General features: G+C 38.7%; 2 protein-coding genes across 2 annotated transcripts; one reads left to right on the top strand and one right to left on the bottom strand.

The window, feature by feature from the left end:
- Positions 1-204: 204 nt before the first annotated feature.
- LOC128222321 (uncharacterized) lies at positions 205-2746 on the bottom strand. Its single transcript, XM_052931301.1, has 4 exons — positions 2731-2746; positions 2331-2399; positions 564-1427; positions 205-401 (listed from the first exon to the last, which is right to left on the bottom strand). The coding sequence occupies exons 1-4, from the start codon at positions 2744-2746 to the stop codon at positions 205-207; spliced, it is 1146 nt and encodes a 381-aa protein (XP_052787261.1).
- Positions 2743-13301, top strand: LOC128221182 (angiopoietin-1-like). The gene is made up of 7 exons (XM_052929651.1): positions 2743-3369; positions 4145-4291; positions 4493-4639; positions 9746-9879; positions 9997-10093; positions 10575-10739; positions 11280-13301. Exons 1-7 carry the CDS (start codon positions 2745-2747, stop codon positions 11546-11548), a joined length of 1584 nt encoding a protein of 527 aa, XP_052785611.1. The 5' UTR covers positions 2743-2744; the 3' UTR covers positions 11549-13301.
- The last annotated feature ends 1191 nt before the right edge of the window (positions 13302-14492 follow it).

Raw genomic sequence — 14492 nt, 5'->3', positions numbered from 1 at the left:
AAAATAAAACCCAACTATCCGAACCACCAACACCACCGTTACCCGTACCACCACCACCACCACAACCACCACCACCACAATCACAAGCACAACCACAAATACCACCACCACGAACATAACCCGCACCACCAAAACCAACACCACCATAACCACACCACCACAACACCCCACCACCACAACCAAAACCACAACCATTACCCGCCCCTAACAACATCCACCAGCACCACAACCACCACCACCATTATCAGCGCAACCAACACCATCATTACTCTTACAACCAACATCACTATATCTCGCACAACGAGCATCATCATTACACGCACAACCAGCACCACCACCACCACCAACACTACGCAAACAACCAGAATCACCATCACCCGCACAACCAACAACCACTTTACCTGCACATCCACCACCACCATTAATCATAACACCACGATCACCTTTACCCGCACCACCATTATCACCATCATCGACCCAATTACCAGCACTACCACCATCATCAACATCAACAACTGTACCACCACAACCACCACAATCACCCTCACACCCAACACCATTACCCGCATCACCACAATCTCCAACATCACCCGCACAACCACTACCAGCACCATAACCTGCACCACCACTATCACCACCGTTACCCGCATAACCAATACCCCCATCATGACCTGCACCAACACCATCACCAACACCATCATTACCCGCACTAATATCATCACCGTCAACATCATTAATACCCCCACCACCACCATTGCAATCTCCAACATTACCCATAAAACCAACACCACCCGTAACACCACAACCACTATTAACCGCATCATTACTATCACCACCATCAAGCGCACATCCAACACTAACACCGTTACCGGCACCTACACAGTCACCCTTACTCGCACCACCACCATCCCCATCATCACCATTACCCGCAAAACCACAACTACTATTACCCGTACCATCGACAACACCACCATTACTCGCACCACCACTATCAGCAATATCACCATTACTCGCACAATTAATACCACTACCATAACCTGCACCAACATCATAACCACCACCTCCATTACTCGCAGCAATACCATCACCATCATCATCACTATTACCCGATCCAGCACCATCACCATCATCACTATTTCCCTGCAAAACCAACACCACAATTTCAAGTACCACCACAATCACCACACTCACAATTACCCGCACTACCAACACCACCATATTTGCACCACCACTTCCACAATTACTCGCACCTCCAACATCACAACCATCACCACCACCCGTACAACCAATAACCCCACCCTCACCTGCACCTACACAACCACCATTACCCACACAACCACTATCACCAATATCACCATTACTCGCACAACCAACACCACCATTACTCGTACCACCACCACCACCACCACCACCACCACCACAATTACCTGCACCATCACCGTCACCATTAAAACCATTATCCGTGTATGTTGTAATATGCAACTGCTAGTATGTTATTGTTTATCGCAGACTGTAACCGCAATAACGGTATTGTATGTCGCGCGCTTCCACTACCATGCAGTTGTTGTAAGTCGCAGATAACAAGTTTCGCACATTTACTATGACGCCAAAGGTTACCACCAATATATCCTACCAAATGTGGCATATCTTTATCAAATATGCCATGTCTTGTTGTGGGTACTTTGGATATAAGGTATCTTGTACAAATGTGACATAGATATAAAATGAAATAATGTAATGGTTCTGTGTCGATCCGCATTAAAGGCGTTAACACTAAGATTTCATACGATATTTTGGAGTTGATTCGTTACTCTTTAACTTATTTAAAAACTTTAAAATTTGACGAAAAATCATTACCACTAAAAAATGTAATCGAAAACAATACCAGTCTCACGAAAATGTTAAAGCCGCTGTCGCTTTAAGCACTGCAATATCGCGCAAAAAGAGCCAACATTATTCTGTGATATGCGGATATATCAGTAACACAGATGTCAGACAATTCAGCTCACATTTGAAATTTACGTTCAAGTTTATCAGAGAATTTTACACCAGATAACCAGGCATGTGTTTCAAGTTTTCCACAGCTGCACACTTAAAAAACATTAAAAGAGCACTCAAGTTGGCAGGCATAATCAAGATTGCTTCAAGCATGCCTCTCAACTATTCAGTCAGCACTATTATAGAACCACAACAAGCAGAAACGTGCCAAGTTTTTCTTTGCTTGATTAATTGTTGTGTGTATTTTATTCATCCTTGTAATTGAATGCAAACTGGACGTAAAATTTAAGCTCTTCAAAGTTGAGTAGATTTGAGTTGAATCTTTGCTGTACATGTAAACAGGTCATATTGCTTTTCTCTGTTTGAATTCGAGTTGTATGTCTTGTATTCGTCCTCATAAACTGAACACAAAATTAAATTTGTTTTTAGTTGAGTTAAGTTGAGTTAAAACTTTCATGTTCAGGAAAACTGTTTTTGGGATTAAGTACTTGATGCGTGTCATTAAAAAAAACAAGGGTCAACAACCTTAAATGTGACATGGACTTGGCTAAAAACGCAGCACTATTGACGCCCTAATTCGGTTGTAAATCAAAGGTTACCATTACACCATATTTCACGATCGGTCAAATTTATTATAGGACTCATTTCTGCTCATTTTTGCTCATAGCGGCTCAGCATAAATTTTGTGCGAATTCCATTTTGTCTCATTTGTAATTTCAGCTGGCTTCTCACCAGATGGTTTCAACATGGCTCTGTGTAAGGCAAATATGCTATTTGTGATACTAACAAGTTACACCGTGCTGTTAAACCGATGTGCAAATACCAATGAGTTGTTGATGCAAACAGTGTCCAAAGTATTATCGCTGGATAACGAATTCGGTAAACTAGATACCGAATTCAGGAAGTCCCTTACCTCGCTTGATGAAAGAATGGACAATCTGGAGATTAAACTCGAGAACTCACTGACAGACTTGCAGACGCAGTTAGCGGAAGGGCTGAAACGTGTTGCAGAGACACAGAAAAACTACGAACCCAAACAAGGTGGAATTACAAAGAACTTTCCGTCGACAATTTCCAACACCGTGACGCAAATGGTAAAGACCCAAATCATTGCAATAAATACTGCAATGAAGCGGGAAAAAGTGGCTTTATTGAGTTTGAAAACTGAAATGAAAAATCATATGAAGGAAATAGATGGCGAGTTTGAAAATACACAAAGCAGTTTGGATGAGCGTTTGGCAAATCAAACAAAAGCACTGGACTATAAGTTAGAAAGACAGTCAGAAAAGTACAAGTCGTCATGTTATTCGATGAAGTCGGATGTTAGCAGTCTTACGAGCCGAGTATCCTCAATCGAAAAAAAGCTTCCAGGTAAACATTTACATTGTTATCTCAGATCTATAATGAACAATCTGTCATATATAAGCCCATTTAGTAGTTTTAGGGAGTTTATATTATTAGGTTGTAAACGGCAACAGCAACGATGGATTTGCTTGTTCAAGTGAAACAGAAAATGCTGCACTGTTAAAACATGATTTTATAATGATGTAATATTAATCAAGAACTTAAATAATATTTTTTATAGCATCAATAGTAATGTTATCATTTGCAGCGTAAAAATACACAAAAAGTCTCTTTATTCTTATTTTCAACGTTACACCCTAATGCTGCCACGTTAAAAGTAATTACACTGATTATCTTTAGACTATATATTAAAAAGTTCTTACATATTGGCTAATCTTTTCAATTAATATTAGTAATTATTTGCATTGTTAATATAAGCAATTACCTCTTTTGTTTTGAACAAGCTGCATGAACTCAAGAGCGGTCTTCATAGAATTTGATCACAAGCCGTTACATACAGCTATGTAACGCAATATTTTGATAGCAAACACCAAACTAGGTCAATTGTGGTAACGAAGAGTATATCAAATATTCCGTATCGTTTAATTGAACATCTTTTACTAATTTTGAAATTATAATTTTCATCAACATGAAATAAAAGAGACAGGCAATGAAAACATAAACAAAACTATATTCATTAATAGTTTAATACATAACGGGGTTACCTACACATTTTTGAACGGTAAACGAAAACAGTTCACTTGGGATTGAATCTATAAATTAATGATTTATATTCTCCTAGTGGATGGCCAATGGGGAAACTGGATGGGGTGGATGAAGTGTGACACCCGGTGTAAGACAGGACAGTGGTATCGTACAAGGGAGTGTAACAACCCTTCCCCGCTATACGGAGGCGCCAGTTGTTCCGGAGAAGAAATAGAAATGAGAGGTAAGAATTGTGTTTGAACTAATTAAAATGATAATACAAAATAACGTATTATTGATCTTGCACATTGTTAAGCCTTCCTTAAAGGAACGAGACATCTTTTGATACAGGAAAGTTTGTATGTATAGAACATGGCACTAGTCCCAACATTTATCAATAGTTGCACAATAACAAATATAACCCTAACAAATTCTCTTCTGCTAGTGGAAGGACAATGGGGAATTTGGATGGGATGGACGAATTGTGTCACTCACTGTGAGAAGGGAAAACAATTTCGAACAAGAAAATGTAACAATCCCGCCCCGCGACACGGAGGCTCGAATTGTACAGGAGATGGAACAGAAATCCGAGGTAAGATTAAGATTATCTTGCTGATAATATCGGGCCTTGCTGATGATATGGGGCAGTGTAGATGATATGGGTCCTTGATAATGATAGGGAGGCATTGCTGATGATATATGGGCATTGCTTATAATTTGGGGGCTTGCTAATGATATGGCATCCTTGCTGATGATATGGCATCCTTGCTGATGATATGGCATCCTTGCTGATACTATGGGACATTGCTGATGATATGGGGCTTTGCTGATGATATTGGGCTTTAATGATGATATGGCGGCCTTGCTGATAATATGGGGCATTGCTGATGATATGTGGGCAGTGCTGATGATATGGCATCCTTGCTGATGATATGGTTGCCTTGTTGATGATATGGGGCATTGCTGATGACAAGGGGGCTTTGCTGATGATATGGCAGCCTTGCTGATGATATGGAGGTATTTCTAATGATATAAGGCATTGCCGATGATACGACAGCCTTGCTAATGATATGGAGGCATTACTGATGATATTGGGCATTGCTGATGATATGAGAGCCTTGCTAATAATTTGGAGGCATTACTATTGATATGGGTATTGCTGATGATATGGAGGCATTACTGATGATATGAGGCATTACAGATCATATGGAGGCATTACTGATGATATCAGGCATTGTTGATGATATAGAAGCATTACTGATGGTATGGCAGCCTTGCTGATGATATGGCAGCTTTGCTGATGATATGGAGGCATTATCGATAATATGAGGCATTGCTGATGATATGTAGGCATTACTGATGATATGGAGGCATTACTGATGATATGGTGGCATTACTGATGGTATGGGCATTGCTGGTGGTATGGATGAATTACTGATGATATGGCAGCCTTGCTGATGCTATGGCTGCCTTGCTGATGATATGGAGGCATAACCGATGGTTTGGGGCATTGCTGGTGATATGGAGGCATTACTGATGATATGAGGCATTGCTGGTGATATGGAGGCAATACTGATGATATGAAAGCCTTGCTGATGATATGGCTGCCTTGCTGATGATAAGGAGGCTCTACTGATGAGATGGTGCATTGCTGATGAATAGACAGCCTTGCTGATGATTTGGAGGCATTACTGATGATATGGGGCATTGCTGAAGATATGGAGGCATAACTGATGATATGAGGCATTGCTGATTATATGGGGCATTGCTGATGATATGGGCATTGCTGATGATAAGGCAGCCTTTCTGATGATAAGGCAGCCTTGCTGATGATATGGGGCGTTGCTGATGATATGACAGCCTTGCTAATGATATAGATGCATTACTGATGATATGGGGATATTGCTGATGACATTGGGGCCTTGCTGATGGTATGGGTGCTTTGCTGAATCTATTGGGCATTGCTGATGATATTGGGGCATTGCAAATGATATGGGGATTTCTAATGATATGGAGGTATTGCTGATGATATGGAGACATTGCTAATGATATGGGATATTGCTGATGATATGGGGCATTGCAGATGGTTTGGGGCCTTGCTGATAGTATGTGGGCCTTGCTGATGATATGGCGATTGCTGATGATATGGCACCTTGTTGATGATATTGAGGCTTTCTGATGATATAATTTCCTTGCTGATATAATAGGGCCTTGCTGATGATACTTGGCCTTGCTGATAATATGGGGCCTAGCCGATGATTTGGGGGCATTGCTGGTGATATTGAGCCTTGCCGATGATATGATTGCCTTGCAGAAGATTTGGAGTCTTTGCTGATATAATAGGGTCTTGCTGATGATATTGAGGCATTGCTGATGATATGTGGCATTGCTGATGATATGGGGGGCTTAATGGTCCTTGCTGATGATTTTGGGGTCTTGCTGATGATATGGGGCATTGCTGAAGATATCAGCATTGCTGATGCTATGGGACATTGTTGATGATATTGGGCATTGCTGATTATTTGGGGCATTGGTGATGATATGGAGCATTGCTGATGATATGGCAGTTTTGCTGATGATATGGGGCATTGCTGATGATATGGGGTCATTGCTGATGATACGGCAGCCTTGCTGATGATATGGAGGCATTTCTGATGATATGAGGCATTGCTGATGATATAGGGCATTGCTGATGATATGGGACGTTGCTGATGATACGGCAGCCTTTCTGATGATATGGGACATTGCTAATGATTTGGCCGCTTTGCTAATGATATGGAGGCATTGCTGATAATATGGAGACATTGCTGATTATATGGCGGCCTTGATGATGGTATGGGTGCTTTGCTGATGTTATGGGGCATTGCTGATGATATTAGAGCATTGCTTATGATATGGAGACATTGCTTATGATATGGGATATCGCTGATGATATGGGGCATTGCATATCATTTGGGGCCTTGCAGATAATATGTGGGCATTGCTGATGATATGGGGATTGTTGATGATATGGCACCTTGCTGATGATATTAAGGCTTGCTGATGATATGGAGTCCTTGCTGATATAATGGGGCCTTGCTGATGATTTTGGGCCTTGCTGATAATATGGGGCCTTGCTGAGGATATGGGGGCATTGCTGACGATATTGGAGCATTGCTGATGAAATGGTTCCTTGCCGATGATATGAGGGCCTTGCAGAAGATTTGGAGTCCTTGCTGATGATATGGGGCCTTGCTGTTACTATGGGCCTTGCATAAAATATTGGAGCTTGCTGATGACATTGGAGCCATGCTGATCATAAGGGGCCTTGCTCATCGTATGGGGCCTTGCAAGTGATATGGAAGATTGCTGATGATATGGTTGCCTTGCTGATAATATTGGGGCTTTCTTATGATATTGCGCCTTGCTAATGATATAGGGGCATTGCTGATGATATAGGGTTTTGCTGATAATATGGGCGTTGCTGAAGATTTAAGCTTTGGTTATTGATATCGGGGCCTTGCTGATGAGATGGGCGTTGCTGATGATATGGGCCTTGCTTATGTTATTGGGGCCTTGCTGATGATAAGGCGGCTTACTGCTGCGGGTCGTGCATGGGATTGGGCGCTTTGCAATTCGATGGTAGCTTTGCTGTTGATATTTGAGAATGACTTGTGATATGGAGAAGCTGCAAGTAATATGGAGGCGTTGCTGGTAGTATGAAGGTGGTGTCGGTTGTAAAGGGGTGTTGCTGGGAATGTGAGGTTGTAGTTGGTGATATACAGGGGTTACTGATTAAATGAGGGTGTAGTTGGTGATAAAAGGTATTGCTGGTAATATGAGGGTGTAGTTGGTGAAGAAGGGGCCGTTGCTGGTAATAATAGGGTGAAGTTGATGATAATAGGAGCGTTGCTGGTAACATGAGGGTGTAGTTGGTGATATAGGGGCGTTGCTGGTAGTATGAGGTTGTAGTTGGTGAATAAGGGGGCGTTGCTGGTAATATGACGGTGTAGTCGGTGATATGGGGGCGTTGCTAGTTGAATGGGGGTGAATTTGGTTATATAGGGGAGTTTCTGGTAGTATGAGGGTGTAATTTGTGGTATAGGGGCGTTGCTTGTAATATGAGGTTGTAGTTGGTGATATAGGGGCGTTGCTGGTAGTATGAGGTTGTAGTTGGTGATGTAGGGGGCGTGGCTGGTAATATGAGGTTGAAGTTGGTGATAAAGGGGCGACGCTGGTTATATGAGGGTGTGACTAGTGAAATAGGGACGTTTCTGGTAATATGAGGGAGTAGTCAGAGATATAGGGGCATTGCTGGTGAAGTGAATTTGTAATTGGTGAAATAGTGGCGTTGCTGGTAATATAAAGTTGTAGTTGGTGATATAGTGGCGTTGCTGGTAATATAAGGATGTAGTTGGTGATATAGGGAAGTTTCTGGTTATATAAGTGTGAAGTTGGTGTTATAGGGCTATGCTTGTAATATAAGGTTGTAGTTGGTGAATAAGAGTCATTGCTGGTAAAATGAGGGTGTAGTTGGTGAATAAGCTGGACGTCACTCGTAATATGACAGTGAAGTAGGTAATATGGAAGCGTTGCTGGTAATATGAGGTTGTAGTTGACGATATAGTGGCGTTGCTGGTAATATGAGGTGTAGTTAGTGAATAAGAGGGCGTTGCTGGTAGTATGAGGGTGTAGTTGGTGAAATAGGGCGTTGCTGGTAATATTAGGGTGTAGTTGGTGATATAGGGGCGTTGCTGGTAATATGAGGGTGAAGTTGGTGAATAAGGGGGCGTTGCTAAGAATATGAGGTTGTAGTTGCTGATATAGGGGCGTTTCTGGTAATGTGAGGTTGTAATTAGTGAATAAGGGGGTGTAACTGGTGATATGAGGCTGTAGTTTGTGATATAGGGGCGTTGCTGGTAATATGATGGTGTAGTTGATGAATAAGGGGTTTAACTAGTAATATGAGGGTGTATTTATCGATATAGGAGCGTTACTGGTAATATGAAGGTGTAGTTTGCGATTTAGGTGCGTTGCTGGTAATATGAGGGTGTATTTGGCGAAATATGGGCGTTGCTGGTAATATGACGATGTAGTCGGTGATATGGGGGCGTTGCTGGTTATATGAGGGTGTAGTTTGCGAATAGGGGAGTTGCTGGTTATATTAGGTTGTAGTCGGTGTTGTGGGGGCGTTGCTGATGATATGGCGGTGTAGTTGGTGATATAGGGGCGTTGCTGGTGATATGAGGGTGTAGTTGGTGTAGTTGGTGTGCCTTGCAGGTTATATGTGATTGTTGCTGGTAATATGTGGGCTTTACTTGTGACATAGGAAAACTGCCATTGAAATTGGGCGTTGCTGGTGAAACGGGGCGTAGAATGTTCTGCATGGATCGTTTCTGCCAATGGACAGTAAATATTAGTTTTACTATAGAAGTCGTTTTTTAATGTAGGTACTACCCGTGGTATAACTTACTGGGTTACGGCTGTAAAAAGTCTTGCTTCGTCTATAGTATAATTACTTGTGATGTATTTCTGGTCTTTCAAGGTCAATAAAACCTCATGCTGATTCATGAAAATAAAATAACGTTTAAGCCGATGATTTTATGCGTTGCTAGTGGTACATATTCCACTTTTCTTTATCAGCAGTTTCAATTTAAAGGTAAATCCTGTTTTATTCACAGCATTTCTGTAGGCTCCAACAATATTTCTTTCTTTCAAGCTTTTGCTGACTGTTCGGAAATAAGGCAGCACCTTGGCATTGTGCCCTCTGGCGTCTATCATATCACAACATGGAAAAGAAACCAGAATGCGAGTGTGTTCTGTGATATGGACACCGATCAAGGAGGTTGGACCGTGAGTGTTGATATTACAGTGCATATCGTATTTACTATTTAAAGCATATCGAAGTGTTATATATAGTATAATACACGGTCAAGAAACATCGTGGTTTTATCTCTTATACCTTTGTAGGTGTTTCAACATCGTGTGGACGGAAGTGTGGATTTCTATCGCAACTTCTCCTCATACGAGAATGGGTTTGGATCTCTGCAGGGCGAATTCTGGTTGGGTATGTCAGCGAAGTGATCGAAATGTTTATAAACATATATATTAAGTTTTGATTCTTTGATGAAATGTTGATCATATTTTTTCACCAGCGGATTTGAATTTAGAGTTTACGTTTCAGATGTTTTTATTGAAGATCATCTAATATCACATAACTCGAACAAATAAGAGGATTGTTTGACAATATGGGTGTTTTTATAACATATTGCTGATTTCATATAACGTTGAACCGTATTAATTCTTATTCATTATTCTTCACACAGATGCCATGAAACACATAACGAATTAAATATAAATAATTTGCTAATTCTTTAATTTTCACTTGGCAACATCAATTCATAGAAGAACAATTTTCATATATATTTCATTTGAATAGCTCCCAATTCCTGAGTATTATAAGTATAGCGTTAAGAAAAACAAATGAAAAATGATATAAAAGACCAACTGGCAACAAATAAATCTGATGCAAAAGCTATATTTCTCAGGTCTGAAAATGATGCATGAGATGACATCCCGGACAACACATGATTTAAGAATTGACATCACACACGCAGACGACAGCCCCGCCTATGTCGTATACGCTGGCTTCAGTGTTGGAGCCGGGTCTGATTATACCCTACATATTGGAGATTCACGAACAGAAATGGGACGTAAGTATACATTAAATTGTGATTAGCGGTAAAAAAGTACATAAAGGTTAGATAATGATAATTCAAATTTTGTAAATAGCATTGGAAATTATTTTATTATAATAAACGATTGTTGCGATGTCGCAATTTGGCTATGACTATACCATTTTACCTTATTGATGTTTCACTGCTCCGAAAAGCGTAGGAAACAAGTTGTTTTCGTTTTGTATTCAACACTCAAAATGACACAATGTCAATATCATTTGAAAACTGTGTCAACAAGTTGAAATACAATTTACGAAGTAATCACGTTGTTATATTATTTTGTATCATTTTATTTTGTAGCTTTTAATATATAATAAAAGATTCTAATTCGCATGGAAGTAAATTATGCACCGTAACACACTCTGTGTAAACATTAAACTTATATGACCATTATGTCATAGCAATACTAGTTCAAAGTAAACGTTTACATTGCCACCTTTCAAATAATACATTACAATTGCAGTACATATGTAAACAATTAACATGAGTTTAATAAAATCAAATATTAATGTTTAGTTGCAGTGCTTCCGAGTGGGTATCAAACGTTTAATACTAACGCGAAAGGTTCTGCCTTTTCCACATTTGACCATGACAATGACAGTTGGGGCAGAAATTGTGCCGTTGATCATCACGGAGCATGGTGGTACAAACGCTGCATCTATATGGTGAACCTGAATGGCCTGTACTACACACCCGGAATGAATGTCGAAAACAGAAACGCTATGATATTTGACAGTAAAGAATCTTTAAAAACTAGCAGAATGATGTTTAGACCTTCTGTGTAGTCATCATTTGACCAACACGTGCTTTTATTTTTCTAGCTAAGTGTTTACATTCAATTAAGAATTGTTGCATACGCATTAAATGATAAAGGAACAAATTTTACATTAAATTTAACAAATTAGAATTTTTGTTCTTAATATTTTTTTTTTATAAAATGACAGATGTTTTTTCATATTGCCACATGTTTATTTAAACGTTAAATATGTAATACCAATAAGGTTGAATCAGTGTACTACTTTTGTGCAGTTGTCCTCTGTATACTGACCTGAGAACTCAATATATCGTGACTTGATCATTTTTTTACTATTAACGAATGTGTATTTATCGGAAAAAAATATTAGAAATATTTCAAATTTAATGCCATGACAAAACGTACTGGTGCTCTTGCTGTCATTGCTTCTTAATTAAATGCAATATATTGCTTTATTTATTTGCGATACAGTAGAACCCTGTTGGCTCGAACTCACACGGACCGGCGAAATAACCTCGAGGCTCTAAAATTCGAGCCAAGCGGGAATGCTTACCTTCAGGATAAAGACGTCGGTCTTTTACATCCAAATCAAGCTAACAAGGAATTCGAGCCAAGCGATCTCGAGCCAACGGGATTTGACTGTATATATGTATAGTTTGTATATACTTGTCAGATATTAATATAGTTACTTTTTTCTTTTGAATACCCAAATGTGTATGCATTAGGATGATTGTGTTTGACCAAAGGCGTGTATTTGCTGCTATTGCTACCAGCCTGAAATTGAAACTGTAAAGACATTTGGCGATTTAGGTATCACAATGCTCTTTTTGAATAACAATATACATTTTTTTCTGTACAAAAATCATTGGCTAGATTTTGAACCTCTAGTCATAAACTCCATCCTAGAGTTGTTCGATTTTATAGTATTAATAGAGATGATCGCGTCTGTATTTATTTTTATTGGACAAAGACATACTTGTTATTGAAGATGAATACATAGTATTTTTAAGTGTTCAAGACTTAATAACATTCGCGAAAATTATTTGTTTTCTTGGTATCGTAGAAATACTGACATTGTTCAAATCTATAATCTGATGGCATCGGAAAATGTTCCCCATATTAAATCCACTTCTCTTTACGGTCATAAACTCATGTTACATAAATGCATTTTTTTATATTTGATTTGCATTTTAACATGTATTATGGGCTGAAGGCCTTTTTTAGATAATATTTCGTTCGTTCGTTATAGGAGTAACTTGTGGCTGCAGATTTAAATAAATTAAAAAAGTCAATATGTTCACAATTGAAACCAAATGTTCATCAACATGCGATATCTGAAAGTAATCCCTTTCATTTTGTAGTTTTTGACATGTTTTTGTATTATGTATTATTTCTTAAATTTAGGATATGTCATATGTTTGATGAAGGCTTTTGTTCCTTTTGTATCACCAGTGGCTGTTTTAAAAAAACAACACCTTAGTGACATAGTGAAAATAAATTAAAAAGTTGAATTTGGTATATCCACCCAAAACATGTACAAACTCTTTTTTTTTTTTAAAATCCGACTCAAGGGCAACACGATAATAACCAATTGAAACATTTTTATGAATGTTAAGATTACTTAAGTGTTACTTTTGAATGATTATCAATAAATCGCTTCTCATCTTGAACTTGAGTAAACTTCGTTTCGTGGCGTAATGTTAATAAATATTGGCCTTTGTGCATCTTATTTTGCTAACATAATTGGACGTAGTTATATTGCATCATTAAAACGATTAGTTTTATGTTATATTGTTGTTGTTTTTATTCTATTCTGCTAGTTTTACTGTTCGCGTTGAAATTTCAAATGATTGTTGTTTTCGTAAGTCCATGCTGGCAGGTCTCTAACTTTGCCTGGTGATAGAAAATCGTTAACAAATAATTCTGGAGACGTATGTTTATACAGTAGACTTGAACCCTGATACTCCTGATAACATATTTTGAAGAAGTAATCGTCCGCATCTAGATCTGAACATATTGGAGCCTTCAATATCAGGCACATCACTACAGAAGTTACGATTGAACTAATCATATTTCGACAATAAATAATTTGTAAACTATTTTTCAGCAGAATTCGCAATTTACTTTTTCTATTGCAAAACTTAGGCTTTTCGTAAGGCCTGGATTGATATTTTCATTTTAATTTGTGCATGCCTTATAAAGAGTATAAAAATATGAACATTTATTGATGTCAAACACTGTTGATTAAATGTTAACAAGAACAGCAATTAGTTTTTAACACAACTATTATCGGCTTTAAGTTGTACATGGCCTCGAACTAAGATGACTAATGTGGCATTGTCAGCCTGCTCAAAATTCCTGTAGTCATTGCAAAAAAGCGACAAAGCCGCAAAATACATGTATATACATGATTCTGTCATTCCTTCAAGCTGCTTAAAATGGTGTAAGGGCTGTTTTGTGTTATCGAATACTAAAGATGCACTCTAACTCCCAAAAATAGATTTAGAGCAATTAATAATATTGTTTTAATTTTCCAAACAAAGAGGAATACATGTCGAAAATAATGGTTCTTAGGGAGGATACCGAGTTTAATTTGACAGCAATGAGCATAAAATACGGTATTTCAACCTCATGAGACTAAAGTAGACCGCAGTAAATCTTTCAACATTCACCAATCCTTTAATGGTTTTTCGCTTTCTGCTAATAAATACACGGTTACAAACTTGTTATCAGTAACTAATATGTCCATAAATGCATTTTTAGTAAGTAGTTAAGGGTTTATCAGTCAAAATTGATGTTTGTTATACATGTTTATTTTTTTTTTGAATAAGAGTGTCACTTTAACATAATGATGTATAAGACGGGCGATATCAGGCAGAAGAATGGTGAAGTGGAGTAAGCGATGCTATAGAAATAAAAAGAAGGATGAGACGGGAAAAGCTATGAGAGAGGGGGGAGAGGGCAGATCAGGTCAA

Source organism: Mya arenaria, chromosome 16, assembly GCF_026914265.1.
Source record: "Mya arenaria isolate MELC-2E11 chromosome 16, ASM2691426v1".
Classification (NCBI taxonomy): domain Eukaryota; kingdom Metazoa; phylum Mollusca; class Bivalvia; order Myida; family Myidae; genus Mya; species Mya arenaria.
This window is presented reverse-complemented; position numbering and strand designations above follow the sequence as displayed.